Source organism: Macaca nemestrina, chromosome 16, assembly GCF_043159975.1.
Source record: "Macaca nemestrina isolate mMacNem1 chromosome 16, mMacNem.hap1, whole genome shotgun sequence".
Taxonomy (NCBI): Eukaryota; Metazoa; Chordata; class Mammalia; order Primates; family Cercopithecidae; genus Macaca; species Macaca nemestrina.
Genome location: NC_092140.1, coordinates 19,279,410 through 19,302,879, shown reverse-complemented (window position 1 = coordinate 19,302,879; position 23,470 = coordinate 19,279,410). Strand labels below are relative to the sequence as shown.

The 23,470-nt window shown below is 41.5% G+C and overlaps 2 protein-coding genes across 9 annotated transcripts in view; one reads left to right on the top strand and one right to left on the bottom strand.

Moving 5' to 3' along the window:
• Positions 1 to 23,433, top strand: part of LOC105477239 (glypican 6) — a 1,180,155-nt gene extending 1,156,722 nt beyond the window's left edge. For all 6 annotated transcript variants that reach the window (XM_011733662.3, XM_011733647.3, XM_011733670.3 and 3 more), the window contains 2 exons: positions 14,520 to 14,695; positions 19,052 to 23,433. In XM_011733662.3, the coding sequence (XP_011731964.1) occupies positions 14,520 to 14,695; positions 19,052 to 19,254 (379 nt within the window). In that variant the 3' untranslated portion in view covers positions 19,255 to 23,433. The remainder of the gene's footprint in view (positions 1 to 14,519; positions 14,696 to 19,051) is intronic.
• LOC105477210 (dopachrome tautomerase) overlaps positions 14,691 to 23,470 on the bottom strand; it is an 85,057-nt gene continuing 76,277 nt past the window's right edge. For 2 of the 3 annotated variants that reach the window (XR_984572.2, XR_011614674.1), the window contains one exon: positions 14,691 to 18,324. The gene's annotated coding sequence lies outside the window, so the exon portion shown is untranslated. The remainder of the gene's footprint in view (positions 18,325 to 23,470) is intronic. The other variant, XR_011614673.1, reaches the window with a different exon arrangement.

Below are 23,470 nucleotides of genomic sequence, written 5' to 3'. Positions count from 1 at the left end.
AGAAACGGTTCTAATAGGTGACACACTTTGGGAAGTCCCATCGGAACCTCCTGACAAGAGACAGCAGTTTTCATCATCCTGCTCTGCTGACCAGTGCTGTGGGGACTTGATATGGAATTTCTGAATTTTTTGATTCAGCCCAAAAATGGGCTTGGCCTGGATTTTCATAAGGTGGAGAGGCTGGATGGGAGGACTGGTTGAAAGTTGGCAGGCAGGGCAGGACACAAGGACAGGAATCTGCCAAAGCCCTCAGCAATGGGGTTGCAGGTGGATAAAGCAGCTGGTAAATTGGACTCAAGGAATCTTTGAGGATTGACCAGTGGGTGGAGATGCTAAGAGGGGAATCTGTTCTGGGGCTTTATTGAGCAGTTTCAAGCATATGAAGCAGCTGTGATCAAAAGGAAACAAGAAGGTATGTGGTTGGTCAGGAGCAGTGGCTCATGCCTATAATCCCAACACTTTGGGAGGCCAAGGTGGGAAGATAGCTTTAGCCTAAGAGTTTGAAACCAGCCTGAGCAACATTGTGAGACCTTGTCTCTACAAAAATAAATATAATCTTTGGCTACTAATATAAAGTGCATGGCTATTACATTGAGAAGAAACTGCAAAAGTTAAGCAGGAGGTGCAAGGGAGGCGCACATTAGGTGTTTCTTAACGCTGCTGAGTTGCATTTTTTAGCATCTATTACTGTATTAGTCATCCTCATACTGCTATAAAGAACTTCCCTGAGACTGGGTAATTTATAAAGGAAAGAGGCTTGATTGACCCACAGTTCCGTATAGCTGGGGAGGCCTCAGGAAACTTACAATCATGGCAGAAGACAAAGGGGAAGCAGGCACCTTCCTCACAAGGTGGCAGGAGAGGGAAGTGCAAGTAAAGGGGGAAGAGTCCCTTATAAAAGCACCAAATCTCATGAGAACTCACTCACTATCATGAGAACAGCATGGGGGAAACCACTCCCATGATCCAAGGTCCTGTTCTCAACACGCAGGGATTATGGGGATTCCAATTGAAGATGGGAATTGGTGGGGACACACAGCCAAACCGTACCAATTGCTAATGTTGTTATTAACCATATCAGGAAGAGTTTAGCAAGGTGAAAGCAAGATACCTATGAAAAGAGCTCTCACTATTTCAAAATGCTCCAAATATCAATATCAAATCATAGATCATGAGAAGGAAATTAGTTATGATATTAACAACATGCCACTAAAAAATACTTAGCATTTTGCCAGTGTCTGGCTTTTTAGCTAGGAGACCTTTGGCCAGAAAATTCAGCTATGAATTAACAGCTTCTAGTTTGTATTTTCCCGATGACTGCAGAGAAAGACACTGTGAAGGATGGCCAGATGGCCTAATGAATAAAATGCTTGGTTTTTTTAGCTGCTCTGTTTCCCATCTGTGTTTACCTTTAAGCCTTGGCTAACATAAAGCCTGGGTTTTTTGTTTGTTTGTTTGTTTGTTTGTTTGTTTTTGAGACAGAGTCTGGCTCTGTCGCCCAGGCTGGAGTGCAGTGGCCGGATCTCAGCTCACTGCAAGCTCCGCCTCCCGGGTTTGCGCCATTCTCCTGCCTCAGCCTCCCGAGTAGCTGGGACTACAGGCGCCCGCCACCTCGCCCAACTAGTTTTTTGTACTTTTTAGTAGAGACGGGGTTTCACTGTGTTAGCCAGGATGGTCTCGATCTCCTGACCTCATGATCCACCCGTCTCGGCCTCCCAAAGTGCTGGGATTACAGGCTTGAGCCACCGCGCCCAGCCAAAGCCTGGGTTTTGAACTGCTACTCCCATAGATCGTCACACAAGTTGCTGATATTAGTCCATAGGCAATTTCTTACAAAAGGAAATATTTTTAAAAGGCCATGGGTGAGGTTAGGGGAAGAGACTAAACACCACCAAGAATATGAATGGGGAAGATAATGACCACTGAAGTCAGAGGTGGAGGAGATCAGGATGGTTCAGACAAGTTCCTCATTGTGCAGATGAAGAACCCAGACAGGGTAAACAATTAGTCCACTGTTAACCAATTAACAAGGGTGAAAGCTGGGAATCTCCCAAATCCTAGCCCAATATTTCTTTATGGCAACACCCTACCTCTTAAACAAACAACAGCTAAATGCTGTCCTCCCCAAGTTAGGAGAACAAATAAGACAGATCCTAAGCTCTATAAAAGCTTGAGTGGTTCTACAGCATTCATTGAGTCAGTCCACCAGGCCATCAGCAATATGATTAAGTACTCCCTGTGTCCCAGGCTCTGTGCAAGGCCCTATAGATTAAGTGCTCCAAGATGACAATGGGAGGACAAGGCAGGTGGATCACCTGAGGTCAGGAGTTCAAGACCAGCCTAGCCAACAGAGTGAAACCCCGTCTCTACTAAAGATACAGAATTTAGCCGGGTGTGGTGGCACATGCCTGTAGTCCCAGCTACTCGGGAAGCCGAGGCAGGAGAATCGCTTGAACCCAGGAGGAGGAGGTTGCAGTGAGCCAAGATCGTGCCACTGCACTCCAGCCTGGGTGGCAGAGTGAGACTCCAACAAGATGGCAATGGGATCAATACATGAGAAGATACAGTGACTGGGGTGAGCCCAGTGAACCTAGGAACATCAGTACCCTACTGCTAGACTGCAGGTTTAGGAAGGGACCACACTGGTAACGCCTGGATCGGTCCTCAGGAACAAGATTTAAATTTTATCCTGAGATCAATGGGAAGCCATTGGAAGATTTTTTGCAGGTGGGGAAAATGATCAAGTTTAATGCAATGAAATCACTTGTAGGAATAGTCCAGAATTTAGTCCAATAAAATATATCTTTTATTATGCATAAGTATATTATTAAAAGAAGAAGCTGTCAAATATTTGTGATTCAAATTATGTACCCATGGAACAATTACAGTTACATGGTTTCCTTTAGTTCTTTTTTTAAAATTATTCCACTAGCAGGGAATCCTAATATTATATTTTTATATACTAGCATAGTAAATAGATCACCAATAAAGACTTGCTGAATTAAATGTAATTGAAGCTTTCTTCTTATCCAAATATTAATTAATCTAGAAAAACATTGGAGAAATTTTTCACTTGAAGAAATTTACTAAAGTATTTTGTAAGTGTAAGAATCCATTTATAATGCAGATAATAACATTTTTTCACACTTTTGAATTATGAGTTTTAAGATGACAGACCTTTTTAATTGTTTAGGAATGGTTGTTAAAAAAGAAAAGAAAAGAAAAAGAAAGAAAAGTTACTCTTACAACCTATGCGAAATAAAAGAACTAGAAACTTTATTTGTAGAAAATCTGGTCAGATACAATGACTCACACCCGTAGTCCCAACACTTTGAGAAGCTGAGGCAGGAGGATCACTTGAGCTCAAGAGTTTAAGACTAGCCTGGGCAGCCTGTAATCCCAGCACTCTGGGAGACCGAGGCGGGCGAATCACGAGGTCAGGAGATCGAGACCATCCTGGCTAACATGGTGAAACCCCATCTCTACCAAAAAAAAATACAAAAAATTAGCCGGGCATGGTGGTGGGTACCTGTAGTCCCAGCTACTCGGGGGGGCTGAGGCAGGAGAATGGCATGAACCTGGGAGGCGGAGTTTGCAGTGAGCCGAGATCAAGCCACTGCACTCCAGCCTGGGTGAGAGAGCAAGACTCCGTCTCAACAAAAAAAAAGACAGACTAGCCTGGGCAACACAGTGAGACCCTGTGTCTACAGAAAATAATAGTCTGGGCATGGTGGCAGGCACCTATAATCTTAGCTACTCAGGAGGCTGAGGCAGGAGGATCACTTGAGCCCAGGAATTTGAGGTTGCAGTACACTATTATTGTGCCACTGTACTCCAACCTGAGCAACAGAGTGAAATTCTATCTCTAAAAAATAAAAATAGAAAATAAGAAGAAATAATTTTTTTAAAAAATCCATCAAGTATTAATAGATATGAAGCAGAGATGCTTATTAGAACTGATAGAGATTGTCATGCCTGAAGTTGTTTATAAACTCAAGCCTGTGCGATAGGTCTCCAATAAACCAGACATTTCTTCCTGTCTTTCTGTTTTATCTACCAGACTCCTTCGGCCACATTTTTCTGTTTGTACACACTCATGCAGCCTTTTGTCCTATCTCACTGTTTGCTCAGGCTTGTCTTCCATCACCCTCATTTTTCCTGATTACTTTCTGAACATGCTCCATAGCTCTCTACTGTACTTCCTTGATTCAGAAACATACCTATTTCAAATTTTAACATTTCTGACATGAAAATGACTCTTACGGTAGATATTTCCATTTACTCCAGTGATTATCTTGTTTTTTAAAAAGCTGTTATTAAGTAATGGCACCAGTTGAAATTGATGACGACTTCAAATAGAACAGGATACACAGAGCGATGGCTGCTGTGGCAGGCTGCAGGGTGCAATCCGCAGTGGTGAGACTGTGGTTAAGGGTGTGTAAGCAGTGGCTCCCCTAAGGTTTGAATCCACTTTCATCCCGCAGCTCCCCCAAGTCACTCCACCCTCGCCCATCTCTGACAGATCTCTCTCTGCCTCTGTAGCTAAACAGGTCTGGAACAGGAGGTGGGGTAAGAAGAGACTCTGCCCTTTGATGGGAGGAAACTGCAGGTGTGCCCAATCACAGTGACCCTATCAGCATTTAAATCTTCATTCTGAAAACAAGAATGGGTTAAACAAAGTGGTTTAAAAGGGAGTGTCTTCCCTGCTTCCTCTTTCCTTGCCAACTTCCTGGGACAATGTGAAGATCAATGAGATAATCTCAATAAAAATAGTCTGTAGTCCTGAAACAGTGCTTCTCAAACTTTAGGGTGCAGGCTAAACTCTTGGAAATCTTATTAAAATGCAGATTCTGATTCAGTAAGTGCTATGGATTGAATGTTTTTGTCCCCCAGAAATTCATAGTTGAAATCCTCACCCCTTGTGCAATCATCTTTGGTGGTGGGGTCTTTGGGAGATAATTAGGTCTTGAGGGTGGAGCCCTCATTAATGGGATTACTAGCGTTGTAAGAGGAGACATGAGAAAGGTTCTCTCTCTCTCTCTCTCTCTCTCTCTCTCTCTCTCTCTCTCTCTATCTCTCTCTTTCTCTCTGCCATGTGAGGACACAACAAGAAGGCAGCCATCAGCAAACCAGGAAGAGAGCCCTCGTCAGACACAGGATATGCCAGCACCTTGGTCCTGAACACCATGATCCCAAGAATTGTGAGAAATAAATGTGCATTGTTTAAACTGCCAGGTGCGGGATTTTTGTCATAGAAGCCCAAGCCGAGACAGTAAGTCTGGGGTAGAACCTGAGTGAGATTCAGCATTTCTAACAAGCTTTTAGGTGATGCAGTTATTGTTGGTCCAGGGACCACACTTGGAGTAGCAAGGCTTGAAGGCAGGATTGCCAGATCTAGCACATAAAGATAACAGACAACAAATGGAACACACTTATACTAAAAAAAAGGATTCATTGTTTACCTGAAATTCACATTCAATTGGCAACCATGTGTTTTATCTGGTGTTTTAGATGTCCCTATTAACATGTAAGATATTACCTTTTTCAGTCCACACCCAAGCCTCAGGGAGCATGTTGCAATTTTGGGAGTTTTTTCTTCACTGATACCCTTAATGTTTCCTTAATGGGGCTTTTCTTATAATAAAAATAACAACAGCAATATGAGTTAAGAGTTCACATGGTTCAATTGTAACATCACCCACTAATGATAGCCAGGTTATGGACAAGGTTGAAGTCTTCTCCACAATGAATTGCATAGGCTTCACATGTGCATCAGGAGAGAATTTTAAGTTAGAAATATAGCACAGCCTTCACAATACAGGATATCATCCACACAAACCTCTAGTCTTTAATAGTGTCATTTTGATGAGTGGCAAGGATGAATATTTTGCATTCTTGGTCAGTATTTGATCCAATTAGTGTCTTAGCTCAAAAAATACCATAGATAAAATAGCCTAAACAACAGAAATGTATTTCTCATAGTTCTAGAGGCTGGGAAGTCCAAGATCAGCGTGCCAGCAGATTGGGTTCTCTTCCTAGCTTATTATAGACAATGGCCTCCTTACTGTATCTTAGGGAGACAGAGAGAGTCCTGGTTCCTTTCTCTTATAAGGGCACTGGTATGAGAAATCATCTACCCTCATTATCTCATTCAACCCTAATTACCTCCCAAATGGCCCTACCTCCAAGTCCCATCACACTGGGGATTAGGGCTTCAACATGTGAATTTTGATGGCACACAGACATTGTTTTCAGAATCACATCCTACTTATCACAAGAGCTAATAAAGGATTTTTCTTAGAGTTCATGGCAGTGTCTGTCACTTGAGAAAGACAGCCTAGTCGTCTTCAGTGGCCAGCAGGAAAGCGAGTTTGCAAGTGTAACTTCTACTTCTTCCATTTTTCACTTACCTAAGCAACTTCTCAGGGGTAAATGTGAGAAGACACAGCAACATTCTGACTCAACTCAGACAAATAGGAACTGAAAGGAAGCTAGTAAGTTACCGAGGAAAATCAATAATAATCTAGAAGGCCAAAGGGAAAAAAATTAAAGACTCATGGTGCAGGTTACAAATCTAGGCCTCCCAAAGTTCCTGGGGTGAACTGCAAGACCCTAGGAGGACATTTGCAGTCATCAGTCATCCCTGAGAAGGTCGTTCTGGGCAGTCGGTGGCCGGAATGAGCTGTCTGTACAGAAGCTAGAAAAGAATGATTAGATAGGAGGCAGGAAAGCATAGGCTTGGAAGGAAATAAAACTTTTATATGGTTAGCATATACAGGTTAGAACTTTGTCAGGCAGCAGCAAAAGAAAAAATAAAGCCCTAATGGTGTTCAAATAGGCCCTTACCTTTTTGCTCATAAAGAGGCAGATTCTTTTTTAGAACATAGCCGTATTAAACTGCATCACCTCTAACTTCTTGTAGCATTGTTTTCCTTCACACAGACCCTTTTTCCAAACCCAGCGGGATTAAAAAGAAAAGGAAAGTATGGCAGACAATGAGACAGGGTAGGAAAAATGAAAGCCGGTCTGAGAGCCAAGTCCCACCGGCACACGTGTTATCTGATAGGACATAAATTATTTCAGAGTCTTCAGAGGTCTTGAGTCAGTCATTTCCAGACTCCTCCCTCTCCCACATAAAACTGGTGAAACAGCTTTCCAATGTTGCTCCTTGTAAGGCAGTGTTGAGCTGTCACTGTGTCCTTTCTTTAAAATGCTTTCTGGGAGGAGGCTATCAAGGAGCTGGCTGAGGGACAAAATTAATTGGACCCGTTGGAAACATGACTTTTGCAGGGAGCCTCTGCTGTTTTTCAAGGCACCTGATCTTGACAGAAATATTGTGTCCCCAAGGAAATCCTTCCCAAGGCCAGGAGGTAAACACAGTAAATTGTAAGAAATAGGAAAAGTAGAAAAATCTAGAAAATAGATCAGTCACTCACCACAGAGTGTGGATTGACTAACCAATGAAAACAGCAAGTCACGACTGGGTAAGTCTAAACAGATGGAAGGAGATGGGATGATGTATGATGATGGCAAATCTGTCAAAGATAGTGACTTGGCAGTCTTGAGGACAATATTGTTTTAACCTAATTCTGGAGTATGACCCAAAGCACTCTAGCTGCATTTTAAAGAACTATAAAATATCCAATATATACCAAGCCAAACACCTTGGAAAAGTGGGTGTATTCGTTCATTCTCACACTGCTATAAAGAAATAACTGAGACTGAGTAATTTATAGAGAAAAGAGGTTTAATTGGCTCACGGTTCCACAGGCTGTATAGGAAGCATGGCTGGGAAGCCCTCAGGAAACTTACAACCATGGTGGAAGGCAAAGGGAAAGCAGGCATGTCTTACATGGCTGGAGCAGGAGGAAGAGAGGGAACTGCACATAGGGATTTTGGCACTGCACATAGGGATTTACATCTATTTAGATGAGTAAAACTCTTAAACTTGCTTAACATTAATGAATAGGTAGCTTAGAATTTGAAATTGCTATAAAGATGTGTATTGAGTGGAGCTCATTTGTGAGTACTGAAATTGCTTTCACTTTACCCTTCTCATTGTGCCTTGAGGCAGTAACAGTCAGGGGAAGAATTGTGCACCAGAGAAGCCCAGGCCAGCACCCAAGCTCCCCATTTCTCCCCATTCCTGCCTTAGCTCCTACCTGGATTCATGACACCCCCACTAACCACCACCGGGCTAACCTTCCTTGCTAGTGCCTCACTTCTCAGACCTACTGGCTTTCACATTTCATTAAATCTTGAGAGTCATGTGACCTATTCCCCCAATATGCAGTGCCTTACATCAAAACAGCTGCTAGCATTAACGTGATGATGAGAAATACTAAGCACATGCACATATCAACAGGGTCTTTCTGGAAGCATTGGTTAAACTGTCAGGAGTGATGTCGAATGTTGAGAATAGCGGAGGCTGTGGTTGGCTGCTGGGAAACTTCTGCGGGGATGGTTGTGTTTAATATCTCTCAGATGACAAGAACTGTCAACTCTACCCACAGGACTGGATGTATCAACCCTCTCATCCCCCAAATTTCCATAGGACTCTTCCACCCTAATCAGTTGTAATGTTTGAATGTAGTCAAGGACACCGACATTTATGATATGCAGTGAGATGCAAAGAAAAATAATTCTGTAAAATTCAAAGATTTAGTTCCTCGCCATACTCTGGCAGAACAGAAGGCAACCCAAATGAGGAAGCTGTGCTTGGCTGTTCATGGATGCCACCCACTTGCCCAGGGCAGGCTGCATTGGCAAACCATGACATCCCTGCTCAACTCTCCAGGTTGTCCTCACTTCTGGCTTCTCCCAAGGCTGGATCCACCAGGTAAACATGCATCCATAGCCTTGGAACCTGGGCTCTCTGTGCCAAGATTCTCCTTCTATGTCGCCCAGGGATATGATGGTGCAAAAACAGGATGCTGTCATGTCAAAAAGCTGTGCAAAAATCCAATAGAAGGAATAACATTGTGGGCTCAAAGAGGTGTCTGTTCTTGCAGGACAGGAGTGTTATGTAAAGAAACCAAATGTGAGAGGCAAGAAATAAATGGGCTCTGAGGTCCTCATGCTGAGTGGGGCTTTCACAGACCCTTTGGGTCGCACAATGGACATCTATAGATTTAGATTCAGGACTTACCTCTGGAGTGACCAAATGACCATTTTTATTTTCAGCTGTTTTAGGTTTAAGTTTTCACAGTGTCTCCAAAGTCACCCTTTGAATACACCAAAAGGAGAAAAGGCTCTTGAGGACATGGATGCACTGTTACTTGTTTTTATTGTAAGCAGCTGAGCATCAGTGGGCACAGTTAGAGGCTGGGTTTACTTGGCAGTCTCTTATTGTTCCTGGATGTTCAGACTCCCAGGGGTAGCATTCCCAAGTAAGCTACTGCAGTGAGCTCCTGATAAATGAGTCTCGGCTAACCATGCAGTGCACACAGCATCTGAAAGAAACAAAGCTCGCCTCTGACTCAGCATAGGTACAGCTGCAACAGTCATTTCCCAAAATGGAGAGGAGCAACACCAGAATCGACCATCACCTCTCAGCTCTGCTGTCAGCAAAAGAAGGGCTGCACCTGCTATTGTTTATTCCAATAGGCTGTAACAATTAGGTAGAGCTCACGGATCCTAGCTCATATAATTGCCTGTCAGTAATAGTCAATCCAATGTCATATTTTATTTTTTTTATCTTTTTTTATTATTATACTTTAAGTTCTAGGGTACATGTGCATAATGTGCAGGTTTGTTACATATGTATACTTGTGCCATGTTGCTGTGCTGCACCCATCAACTCGTCAGCACCCATCAACTCGTCATTTACATCAGGTATAACTCCCAATGCAATCCCTCCCCCCTCCCCCCTCTCCCCTCCCCATGATAGCCCTGGTGTGTGATGTTCCCCTTCCTGAGTCCAAGTGATCTCATTGTTCAGTTCCCACCTATGAGTGAAAACATGCGGTGTTTGGTTTTCTGTTCTTGTGATAGTTTGCTAAGAATGATGGTTTCCAGCTGCATCCATGTCCCTACAAAGGACACAAACTCATCCTTTTTCATGGCTGCATAGTATTCCATGGTGTATATGTGCCACATTTTCTTAATCCAATCTGTCACTGATGGACATTGGGTTGATTCCAAGTCTTTGCTATTGTGAATAGTGCTGCAATGAACATACGTGTGCATGTGTCTTTATAGCAGCATGATTTAGAATCCTTTGGGTATATACCCAGGAATGGGATGGCTGGGTCATATGGTACATCTAGTTCTAGATCCTTGAGGAATCGCCATACTGTTTTCCATAATGGTTGAACTAGTTTACAATCCCACCAACAGTGTAAAAGTGTTCCTATTTCTCCACATCCTCTCCAGCACCTGTTTCCTGACTTTTTAATGATCGCTATTCTAACTGGTGTGAGATGGTATCTCATTGTGGTTTTGATTTGCATTTCTCTGATGGCCAGTGATGATGAGCATTTTTTCATGTGTCTGTTGGCTGTATGAATGTCTTCTTTTGAGAAATGTCTGTTCATATCCTTTGCCCACTTTTTGATGGGGCTTTTTCTTGTAAATTTGTTTTAGTTCTTTGTAGGTCCTGGATATTAGCCCTTTGTCAGATGAGTAGATTGCAAAAATTTTCTCCCATTCTGTAGGTTGCCTGTTCACTCTGATGGTAGTTTCTTTTGCTGTGCAGAAGCTCTTTAGTTTAATGAGGTCCCATTTGTCAATTTTGGCTTTTGCTGCCGTTGCTTTTGGTGTTTTAGACATGAAGTCCTTGCCCATGCCTATGTCCTGAATGGTACTACCTAGGTTTTCCTCTAGGGTTTTTATGGTATTAGGTCTAACATTTAAGGCTCTAATCCATCTTGAATTAATTTTCGTATAAGGAGTAAGGAAAGGATCCAGTTTCAGCTTTCTACTTATGGCTAGCCAATGGCATATTTTAGAAATTACATCAGGAAAACAGTCTCAGGAACAAACAGGAATTTATTTACATACCAAATATAATAAAACGCAGGACGGAAGTTATGCTTTATGGCAAAAGAAAGAGATATGAGTCCACGGCTTTTAAAATTTTCTATGAGGCCATTTTTTAGAGCAGTAAATAGTTGGAGCTTCATGGAAAAGAATTTACAATGCACTCCGTGTGTTTTATTATTATTTAGTGAGCATTGTGAAGTCGATTTTGTTCAAGATATGGATGAAGACATGGAGCTTATTCTTGGGACCTCTGATTTAAAATGAGTAAACCATTTCATATACAAATACATCAAGCGTAAGATTCAATACCTGAAAAACAGCTTAAATACCAAAGTTTCTCTGTGTAGTTCTTCTTTTGGAGGTTGATGGTATAGAGCCTTTGGTTTCCAGACTTGGAAAATCACTTGCCGGAAGGGAAGAATTTCAAGCACATGGATATTATACAAGAATATGTAAATAGGAATAACAAAATAGAGGAAAAGATGCTTTTTGAGCTTTCAAGCAACAACAGTTGAGCGAGTAAAAGAATAACAGTAATGCCAATTAGGTAGGGCTGTCCTGGGCCTGTAGAGGGCCAGAGGTGGATGTCCTGATTCCCCGTCAGACCCAGTCTTCATCCCTCCACTGTGGCCCTGGCCCTGGAGGACCTCTACAAGCTGTATCATCTGGGCTCCCTTGCCCACCAGCTTCCAATTGGTTCAGCCAATGAGAGGCAGCAGCTGGAGGTCAAGAGGAGGGACTACAGGGGTCAGGGCCTCCTCCCCCGGCCCCCTATCAGGGGATAGATCTTGGTTTGGCTGTTGCCGTGTCATTGGGTGCCTCTCTGTGGGATCAGTTCTTGTTCATTCCACCAACAACTTCTTCCCCTTATCCCCCGGGGCCCCCTCTCCTGTGGCCAGCCCTGGGGAGCTTCACCTCTCTGGGCTGGTTTCCTTTAACTTGTTCAACCTTTATAAGTAGCCTCTTCTTTAAACTCTCTTTGTCACCCCTTTGAGTGTGCCATCTGTTTCTTACCAGGACACAGACAAACATAGCACCTTAGTAGGAATTAGGAAAAAGCACCCAGATGGGTGCATGGGGGTTCATTATGTTATTGTCTCTACTTTTATATGTATTGAAGTTTTCTAAAATAAAAAGAGTACCAAAAAGAAAAGAAAAAGGCACCCCTTTTGGTGGATGGTGCCCTGCAGGGGTGTAGCTTAGCTGTGGTCTGGATTGCAGCACGAACTCACTCCTGCAGCTTCGAGGGGTGAGTTTGTGCAGCGCACGAAATGCCCAACCAAACCTGGCAGCCTGACAAAAGGGTGGGCAGATCCCTGAAAGCTGGGAAATATCTTGAAGAGAAAGTGAGGATAGGCCTGGGTCTTTAAGGGTATTTGGGACTTAAATGGGAAATTTCACTATGCAAGGAAAACCTGTAGGACAGCAAAGCATAGGATGGCTACAGGGAGTCAACTCTATAAGACAAGGAGTGTCCCTGGAGAGAGTATGAGAACGTGGAAGTGGGTGGAGACCCTTTGATTGCTGAGCTATAACATGTGAATTCTAGTTGATGATCCTCCAGGCAGTTTGGGGCAGGGTTTGGGCACTGGGGCTCCAGAGCTAGACTGGGTGTAAGTCATGGTTTTGGCAGCTATTAGCTCTGTGACTTTGCACATTTGCTTATTCTCACTAAGCCTCAGTTTTCTGTTTGATAAAACAAGGATAAAATACTCCCCATCTCCTAGACTTGCTGTTGGGCTGAATTTAAAGATGTGTGTCAAATGTTTACTGCAGTGCCTGGTAGTTATTGAACATTAGCTACCATCCTCAAAAGTTTTTAAAGAGAAGAGTGATATGATGAAAGCAGTATTTTTTAAAAATCACACAGCAGGCCGGGCGTGGTGGCTCAAGCCTGTAATCCCAGCACTTTGGGAGGCCGAGATGGGCGGATCACGAGGTCAGGAGATCGAGAGACGATCCCGGCTAACACGGTGAAACCCCGTCTCTACTAAAAAATACAAAAAAATAGCCGGGCGAGGTGGCGGGCGCCTGCAGTCCCAGCTACTCGGGAGGCTGAGGCAGGAGAATGGCGTAAACCCAGGAGGCGGAGCTTGCAGTGAGCTGAGATCCGGCCACTGCACTCCAGCCTGGGTGACAGAGCAAGACTCGGTCTCAAAAAAAAAAAAAAAAAAAAAAAATCACACAGCATGTGCAGGATGCTCTAGAGAGGAAAGAAGAGTGTGGGGGGGTCACTTGGAGGCTGCAGGGGGTCTCTCTCCAGTGAGAGAAATGGGAAATGGGAAAATAGAAGCAGGTATAAGAAGCTCTGTGAGAAGAAGAGGAAGAGGACTGGAAGATGGACAGATGGTGGGAGTAAGCAGTCACAGAGGGCCCCAAGTGCATTTCCAAGATCTTTAGCCTCCACTTATATAAATACCCCTAGGCAGTTTCAGCAGCTCACATTGAAGGACTGACAATTTTGACATTTTGATACAAGTGAAAGAAAAGTGAAACTCGGAATCATTTGATGATTTTACCCTTCTGTTTTACTGAACATTGGTAAATCTACCTAATTAAACCCAAGATTCTACTACAAAATAAAAACCCTAACAGACACCTCAATCATTCCAGTAACCACTGCTTACTTCTGAAATGTCCCCAAAGCAGGTTTTTCATATCCAGAATTTCTTCTGATTAAGATCTGAGGTAGTGCCTCTGCAGTTAAGAATGGGCATCCCCACAGAAAACTCTCTCGGATCATACTTAATTTATAAGCCCCGTTCTGACTACCAACATTAGCAGAACTGAGGAAGCTATCGAATCCTTGACCTAAGCTAACATTTGGGATGGAGGGAGGAAAGAGTCATTAATGTGAAGTAGTGGTGATGTGGCTTGGCTCTCTCCCCTCCCAAATCCTATCTTGAATTTAGTTCCACAATCTGCAGGTGTCGTGGGAGGGAAATGGTGGGAGGTAATTGAATCGTGGAGGTAATTGAATCATGGGGGCTGTTACCCCAGGCTGCTGCTCTCATGATAGTGAGTTCTCACAACATCTGATTGTTTTATAAGGGGCTTTTCCCCCTTTTGCTTGGCACTTCTCTTGCCTGCCACCACATAAGATGTGCCTTTGCTCCTCCTCTACCTTCCACCATGATTATGAGGTTTCTCCAGCTATGTGGAACTGTGAGTCTATTAAACCTCCTTTTCTTTCTAAATTACCCAGTCTCAGGTATGTATGTTTCAGTGTGAGAACAGACTAATACAAGTGGTTTCTCATAGGTCCCCAGTTTCGCATTTATTTGTAGGCAAACCTACCTAAGAATTCAGTGCCATTTAAAAAAACGAGTCTGAGGCTATTTTAGCCACATCTTCGTCTGAAAAAACTGTATTCCGTGTTTTCACTATCTAACATTTTTTTCCAGGAACCAGATCCAGTTTTTGCCAGGTGTCTTGGCCGACTGTCAGAGACAGTCATCTGGTTTTGCATGGCAGCATCTGGTTTTGTGGTTTCTGTGGCATCTCTCTGAGCTGTTCTCTCCCTCTCTGCCTTGCAGATACTTGCCTGAGATCATGAATGATGGGCTCACCAACCAGATCAACAATCCCGAGGTGGACGTGGACATCACTCGGCCCGACACGTTCATCAGACAGCAGATTATGGCTCTCCGTGTGATGACCAACAAACTGAAAAACGCCTACAATGGCAATGATGTCAATTTCCAGGACACAAGTAAGAAAATCCTTCCCAGCACCAGAAACTTCCAGAGTAAAAAATGGTTTTAGAAGACAACGCCCTGACTTTCTTCAAGAGCAATATGCCCTTTTAATTTTTTCTCAATCTTCCGCAGGCTGTGATGCTTCTTATAGTGTTTTGGACAGAGAGCTCTGATCCACAAAACATAGGATACGAATAAAATCATAAATTCCACAACACAAGTAATAATTGCAATGGATTACGTTCAGCCATACCAAAGCTGAAATTGAGTTTCATCTACCAGTTGATTCATTAATGACAAAACAGCAAAGTAATTTTTCACTTTCTCCTGTCCTCATCAGTATTCGCATCTGACCCAAACTTCTGCCCTATTCCCACCAAAAGAAGAAAGCTCAGCAGATTGCTTAGACAAGCCTGAGCTAGAATCCCTCATTCTTTATTAATCAGAGTCTCTACAAATTACTCTACTTCTTGAGTCTCAGGTTCCTCTTCTATAGAATGGGAAGCATCCCTGCTTCAGAGGCTTTTAGAAGCCTTATTTGAGGAGCTATGATAGTATCTGGCGGGTAGTGAGCAGGTTCAGCTACATCATTTCCCTCTCTATCCAACTATGCACACACACAACCCATAGACATTTGTATCTGAAATATCGAGAGAAATTGTAAAATTCTAGTGCAATATTACACATGACTATTTCATTAAGGATCAAAGAAGCATCAAAAATGATTTGGAAGACTATTAAGTGAACATTGACATGAAACTATACATGGGTTTTGTCTGAGTGGTTTCAAGATGAATAACTACAAAAAAAATTTTTCTGTCATTGTTGTTTGTTGCTTTTTAAAAATATTACCCTTACAAAGAGAGTTCCCAGGACAAGGATTCTTGAACATAAGATGTGAAGTTGCCAGTGATTCTGTAATTTGGTTACTGAATCATAAGATGATGCTTGTGTGCTTGAATTAATGAGATAGAAAGGAATAAGTTATAGATAGAAGACCTCAAGTCATATCAGTCATAGTCATCAGCCTACCAAGTTATCCCCTGCAGAAAATTTTTGTGCTTCATTCCATTTTAAAGAACTCAAAAAAATAATTTTCTAAACACAGAATAATTACCAACCCAATGGACGTTATTGCTGTAAAATTCCTCAAAATAATCCCATTATCTCTCCTCCTTTTACTAAACCCTTCCTTTCCTCTTCAGAAGAGAACATTACACAGGTTTTAGCCATTGTTGTTTCACCCTTATTAGCACCTCTCATTTTATCCATTGTCTTCTCCATTAAATAAAATGCTCTATTATCTAGAGAGTGGCTATTGGAATGAATAATTCAAGATACGTAAGAATTAGTTGGCTTGGTTTTGTTGCTTCTCACTCCTCTCTGACCTAAAGAGGTTATACACATATCAAGCTGCAAAGCTCAGGGAATGGCCAGGAGGCAGAGCTCTTACTCCATTTCCCCTCAAAAGAAAATAAAATCAACAATTAAGAGGATCCCTGAGTTCTAACCCAAGCACCAAATGTGGCCCCTCTATTTTAGGCTAGTGTCTGTCATACAAACCATTATCGCATTTTATAACCATCAGCATCCTTATTGCTTTGGACATTTTTTTAAGTTATTCATCCCATCCCTTAATATTTACATTCGTGATTCCTTTTCAGACAGAGATGGGACCATTATTTTTTCCAGCCAAAATCTCTTGTCATATTTGCTTCCCACATTTTTTAATATTCTAAATCATTGTAATAATATCTCTGTAAAGGTTGTATTACTTCTTGTTCATGACACCAGTGTTCAGAACAATTCCCTTAGCAATTCTGATATCTCTGAATTTAATTAACGGGAATTTTCCCCCTTGTAAAGGCCACTAAAGATAAATCAGAGAAAATGTTAAAAACCTAGTATAGTGTATTGAAGTGATCTTATCTGGTATTTAGATGTCCCATTAAAAAAGGAAACTGTGCTCGTTTCTCTCATTGTATCTTTCTCATTCAAGAGGACATTAGAAGAGTCCCTACATTGCCCCAGCTTTACTTAAGTAGCATCCAGCAGCTAAAGCTGGCCCTGGTTTGTCAGGAGCAGCTCAACAGGGCATCACCATTTCAGACTAGCAGGGAGGAGTTTAGGGATATTGGTTGGAAATCATTGAGCAAGTGAGAGAAATAGCTAATGTCCTCACAAAGCTTCCAGTTTCCTGAGCCCTTCCAGGAACATGATTTCTCATAACAGATAGATGTTATTACTATCATTTTTACAGGGGAGGAAACAAAGCCTCAATAAGTCTAACTGGCTTACCCTGTGCTTTTAAATAACAACTGTCAGGGTACATTCCAGGTCTCCTGTGCTGTAGGAACCATGTTTTTTCCATCTGGCAGCACTGGGTTTGGTGTCCTCGAGCACTCTTCACACATTCTCTCCAAGGTCAACGTTGTCATCTGTATTTGTTTAGGTGAGGAAACTGCAAAAGTTGAGTAACTGCCCAAAGCACATTTATTTATTCAGCAAGTATTTGTTGAGCACTTGCTGTATGCCAGGGGCCACTGAAGGCTTTAGAGGTACAGAAATGAACAGGATTTACCAAATCTCTACCCTCTCAAAGATTGTGTCTTTAGTTTACATTCTTGAGAAGGAGATAAACTGTAAGCAAGTGAACAGGCACATAAATAATACATCTCCAAGCGGTAATAAGTACTTTCATAAAGCTAGTAATCGGCAGCCTGATCTGGGCCAGGTTTGAGTGACAGGGTTTGCCAAATAAGAAGGAATCAAGCCCGTGAGAAGTGGGAATAGGGAAGAAAGCAAGTTGGGCGGGAAGGGACGATGCCACCCTGGGTCGACATACTCTGGGGGTACCTGGGCCTTGGTTTCAAGCAGAGAATGGCCAACTGTTTCTGTCAAGGGCCATATATTAAATCTGTTAATCTTTGAGGGCCACATCATCTCTGCCAGCACAACCCCACACTGCTGGTCTAATGTGATAATACATATGTGAATGGGGGGAGTTGGATTGTAATAAAATTTCATATATGGACACTGAAATGAGAATTTCACATACACTTTTTACATGTCACAAAATATTATTCTTCACTTGATTTTCTTCAAACACTTGAAACTATACAAACCACCAGGTACACTGGAACATGCCTACAGTCCCAGCTACTTGGGAGGCTAAGGCAGGAAGGTCACTTAGGCCCAGGAGTTTGGGGCTGCAGTGAGTTATGGGCAACATAACTGGGCCTAGGCAACAGAGCCAGACCCTATCATAGATAGATAGATAGATAGATAGATAGATAGATAGATAGATAGATAGATAGACAGACAGACAGACTTTATGGATATCTATAAAATATATTTTTTATGTAAATAAACCATTTTGGAGTTATGGACCATACAAAAGCAAGCAGCAGGTCATAGTCTGTCAACTCCTGGTTTAAGGGGAGAAGCTGGCTGGGACGGAGTCCATCCTTGCTCACAGGAGAACACAGGTGGGGAAAAGGTGGCCAAAAGTTATATTTATAGAGACCTCTCACCACTATTGCTGCTGCTCCTCTCATTTCCTCTGTGTAGAACTTGTTTTCCTCTTCTATGTTTTTCTTCTAAAATCCATTAAAAAGCATGGTATCTTCCTAGAGCAATGACTCTGCATATAAAAACAGCAAAGAATGGAGTTTCTTAAACTTAAGTACTGGCCAGAAGAAATGTCTTTCTAAGGCCAACATGGTAGGTGTGGCCTCCCCTTGAGTCTGGGGTTCACACATTCCTTGGGTTGCATAACTCGGGTATCAATTGACACTGTTCTTCAAACACCTACTTCTGTACAGTCCACCCACTCGTCACACCCCTGCCTATTAAAAACAATCCTGTTGGGTAGGGTGGGGGACCATGCATGGGAAGATTCGGCCTCCCACCACCATGCCCCATATCTGCCGAGCTCTTTGTTTCCACTCTTTCCTGATTGGTGGTTGTATTAGTCCATTTTCATACTGCTGTAAAGAACTGCCCGAGACTGGGTAATTGATAAAGGAAAGCGGTTAATTGACTCACAGTTCAGCATAGCTGAGGAGGCCTCAGGAAAATTACAATCATGGTGGAAGGCGAAGGCACTTTCTTCACAAGTTGGCAGGAAAGAGAAGTGCCAAGCCATGGGGGAGGAGCCCCTTATAAAACTGTCAGATCTCCTGAGAACTCAATCACTATCACGAGAACAGGATGGGGGAAACCACCCCCATGGTTGAATTATCTCCACCTGGCCTCTCCCCTGACACGTGGGGATTATGGAGATTACAATTCAAGATGAGATTTGGGTGGGGCCACAAAGCCTAACCATATCAGTGATCTAACTTTCTTTTTCAATCTTTCCACACTAGGTGACGAATCCAGTGGCTCAGGGAGTGGCAGTGGGTGCATGGATGATGTGTGTCCCACGGAGTTTGAGTTTGTCACCACAGAGGCCCCCCCAGTGGATCCTGACCGGAGAGAGGTGGATTCTTCTGCAGCCCAGCGTGGCCACTCCCTGCTCTCCTGGTGTCTCACCGGCATTGTCCTGGCACTGCAGAGACTGAGCAGATAATCTTGGGTTTTTGGTCAGATGAAACTGCATTTTAGCTATTTGAATGGCCAACTCACTTCTTTTCTTACACTCTTGGACGATGGACCATGCCACAAAAACTTACCGTTTTCTATGAGAAGAGAGCAGTACTGCAACCTGCCTCCCTTTTTGTTTTCCCAAAGAGTACCGGGTGCCAGACTGAACTGCTTCCTCTTTCCTTCAGCTATCTGTGGGGACCTTGTTTATTCTAGAGAGAATTCTTACTCAAATCTTTCGTACCAGGAGATTTTCTTACCTTCATTTGCTTTTATGCTGCAGAAGTAAAGGAATCTCACGTTGTGAGGGTTTTTTTGTCATTTACAATAAAAAAGGAAGAAAGAAAATAATTTTCCTTGTAAAATCGGGCCAAACCCCAAGACAGCTGCATTTTCAACAAAAAAGCAAACAAAGAAAAATAAATGAACTTTAACGCTGTAAGTTCAGCATTGACAGCCAACTCCCAGTGTAAGCTTTTTTGTGACAAATCCAGGTTTACACAATGCTTATGGGGAAAAAGCTTAAAGTTTGTTCTAAATGTAGTGAAAATGCACTGTTGTCTTGGAGGTATCATCTTGCACTCTAACCAAACAACACCAAATTAATCTGGAGGTACTGATACTAAATTTAGAATCCCGTCTTTAATATGAGAACAAAAATTACTACGACTCAGCACCTCTCTCTCACCCTGCCCAATTTCAATTTAGTAATGGCACCATTTTTTCTTAATTTCCTTAATGTCTGTCCACTGTACCCAATTGGCACAGATTTTCCCCTTCATCTTCAATTACTAGTAGATACCCCCATCAATTCACCTTCCTCAAGAGTCTCAATTGAAAATAATCTTAAATGATACAATCTCTGCTTTTGCCACAGGTTTGACATTAACTAGACGTTTCTGCCCCTGTGCTCATTACCCTCCCAAAACAATAGCTTTTTTAATGAATCGATACACAATTAGATCCATTCCTGAGTTTTCATTTTTAACTATTTACTTTGTGTCAGTTGGTTTCTGCATCACAAGGGCATTCTCTTACAAAATAACTCACAACAGAAAAAGAAGTCAAGACAAAAATATATATATATATATAGTATTGACATGGAGATTTCTTTCACTTTTTTAGTCTTAGTATGATCATCTATTTTTATATCTATATATCTATAAATCACAGATTTTAACTTCTTAATTCCAAGCTCAGGGTTGACACACCTTTGTAAGAAAATGTTTTGTCAACCAGCTCTTCTTGTTTTGTGCTGCTCAAAGAAGGGATTCCTCGGTGATCTGTGAGCACCAAGAATCAAGAAAGAGAACTTTTTACGTATCTAACTGTCCATTTATTACAAGTTTGCCAGGGCACACCCTTCTGCATGAGTGTGCTTCAGCCTGGGTGCTCCAGACTACACCAAACTCATGGGATGAGCCGTGGGTGTGCAGGGCTTTACTGGTGATGGAAACTGTATGTGCAAAGAATGTTATTCATGAAAAACCATTGCTTTCATGTAAAACACCTTCGGCCTAGGATTCCTGCCTGGCACTTGGATACATGACCTAACTCAATAGGCCAATTTAGAGCCACAGCCTAACCTGTTCACCAAGTATGCCAAAGCCAGGCCCTATGCTCCCCCTGACAGAGAGAAGCAAAATAAACCAAACTGGGGCTTTATGAATACAGTTGACTATCCATATGTTTCTTGGTTTTTATGATGCATCTGGAGTAGGGAAAAGTAATGTTTCAAGACACCATAGTATGCCAGTCACATTTGAATTAACTCATCGACAGTATTGACACGTAAATGGTATTTTTCAATCTCTGTTCTCATCAAAATTAAAATTAGTTATTGATTTAGTCATCACATTTAAGTAGAACACATGTGGCACAATAGTATTAAGTATATTTGAGCACTTTTGCAAGACAGAAAGTATTTACAAGCATCTATTGCTACTTTATGCCTAATGAAATATAAAATGTAGGATGATAAGAGACTTTGTGGCATTCTTTCATTTAAAACTTTATGAAATTAACAATCTAGTTCACCATTACATACTTCTAGAAAACCATCCATTTCACTGCCCACATTTTGGCTTCCTACCACGAACTCCACATAAGACTTCTCTATAAAGGACCAGTCATTTATGTTGCTCATTTCATTCTGTGTTCAGAAGTCAGTATTGTCTTTCTCCAATAATTAAGGTGCAATACAAATTAAATCAACCTTGATTTTCCAGACTATTTGAATAATGACTTGTCTTTATGGCTTTAAACTCCAAGTCTTTCCTTTTTAAAATATTTCTGCGTTCTCTTTTATGAAATAGATCAGGATGCCTTGTTTTTCCTGTGCTTTCATCCCCAAAAGGTTTTGTGCATGTGTATGAATACACATAATATTAATGAATGTGAACCCATGTTCTATACGCACTAAACACACAGATAATATATAAACGCCTGCTTCATTTGTTTCAACACCTTCATTATCAATATGATTCATATTGATGAGATATAGTGACGTATAATGAGCCAGGCAGAGAGCTGAAACGATATCAGTTAATGATGTCACAGTGTTAGCACCCTGCATGGATGTGGTCTAAATATCATTCAAGTTGTACTTCCTAGTTTTTATCATCATACTACTATGTCATATGATTTTCCGACTAATTTAACATGAGAAATGTTTTGGCCCTAAAGGATTTCATTTAACCTGGTTACCCTATTTCAGTAAGTATTTTGGAATTCAACCCTCAAATTAATTTTTCTCATTTCAGCATATTGATAGGGGATGCAATGAGGCTTCATTATTTTTTATGACATGCCCCTCATTTGCTCTGATGTTCCCTAAATTCTGTAATCATATCATAACTTTTGTTATGAATAGAGAGGAATGGGCTCACTGAAATCCGACACTAGAAATTGGTGGGTGATGCTCATAACTGCAAACACTTAGCTTATTGAAGTGCCTCTATTTACATGTTCTTTAGTTATAATATGTATTTTTCTAACAGAAATACACGTCTGTAATTGGTATATATTATACTTTGTATGTGTCACAACAAAAGCTAAACAGAGGCTAAAGTCTTTAGCAGAGAAGAATGAATTACAAATTTACCAATAAGAGCTCTGTTTATGGTTCTGTATTGAAGGACAACCATGACAACCTTCTGTCACTTTCACGAAGGCCAAGTTGGTACTTTGATTATAGCCATCGTAGAACGTTAGCACTAGAAATCTGACTCCCTTACAATGACTTACCTAGATAGCATTAAGTAACTTGTATCACCTGCTTTAAATGTAAGGGGTAGAAAATACTATTTTGTCTACACTGAAAAACACTATTATTCATTGATAAGTAGTAATAATTATCAAAGTAACATTCTTTAAAGCAAACACCTTGAAAATATTATTACAGGCAGAACCCTGATTTTTAATTTATTCCCTGCTGCAGACATTAGCCTTCTTTAATTCTTTTGCCATTACATACATGTTTTGGCTACAGACTGAACACCAACTAAAGTCCCTAAGGAGGAAAAAAACTTCACATATTCCTGAGATGTGATTCTTTTATTACTTCTTTTTGCAAAGCTAATTATCAAGTGATTTGATTAAACGTAGAAGCGTTAGCAAATGCAACTTTTACCTAAAACTTGCAGAAATTTAGACACATTTCCATTTACTTACTAACAGACCTGATTTTTATTTAAAAACACAATTTAGCTTTGCTAACAGAAGAGTAAAGGAAACCGTAACTTATAAATTTGCAATGTGTTCCTCCTTGTTGGAGACATTAGTCAGTGTTTAGTTTTAGACCAACTTACACAAACGGACTATTGATTTATACGTATTCTGGAGACTTGCTACGTCATGGTTTGCTACGGCACGGACTCAGCTTAGCATGGGGACATTTTGAACTTCATTCAAAGTTGAGTGGTTACGGAACCTTTGACATTGCCTTGTAATGAGGTACTTCCACGAAAAGACCCCTAACAAGGGCATAATAGTGAGGTCTCTCTGTGCATATACATAATATATATGCAGGATAAATGTGTGCACCAATCAAACCTAAAATTTTATGTGACTGTCAAATGAATATTATTTGGGTTAAGATTTTTCATTTCTGATTTGGATAGAAAATTGCTATTAATCTTGTATTAAAATAGTTTTTAAAAATCTACCAGTGCCCTTTCTGCATTTTCTTAATTATTGTCATA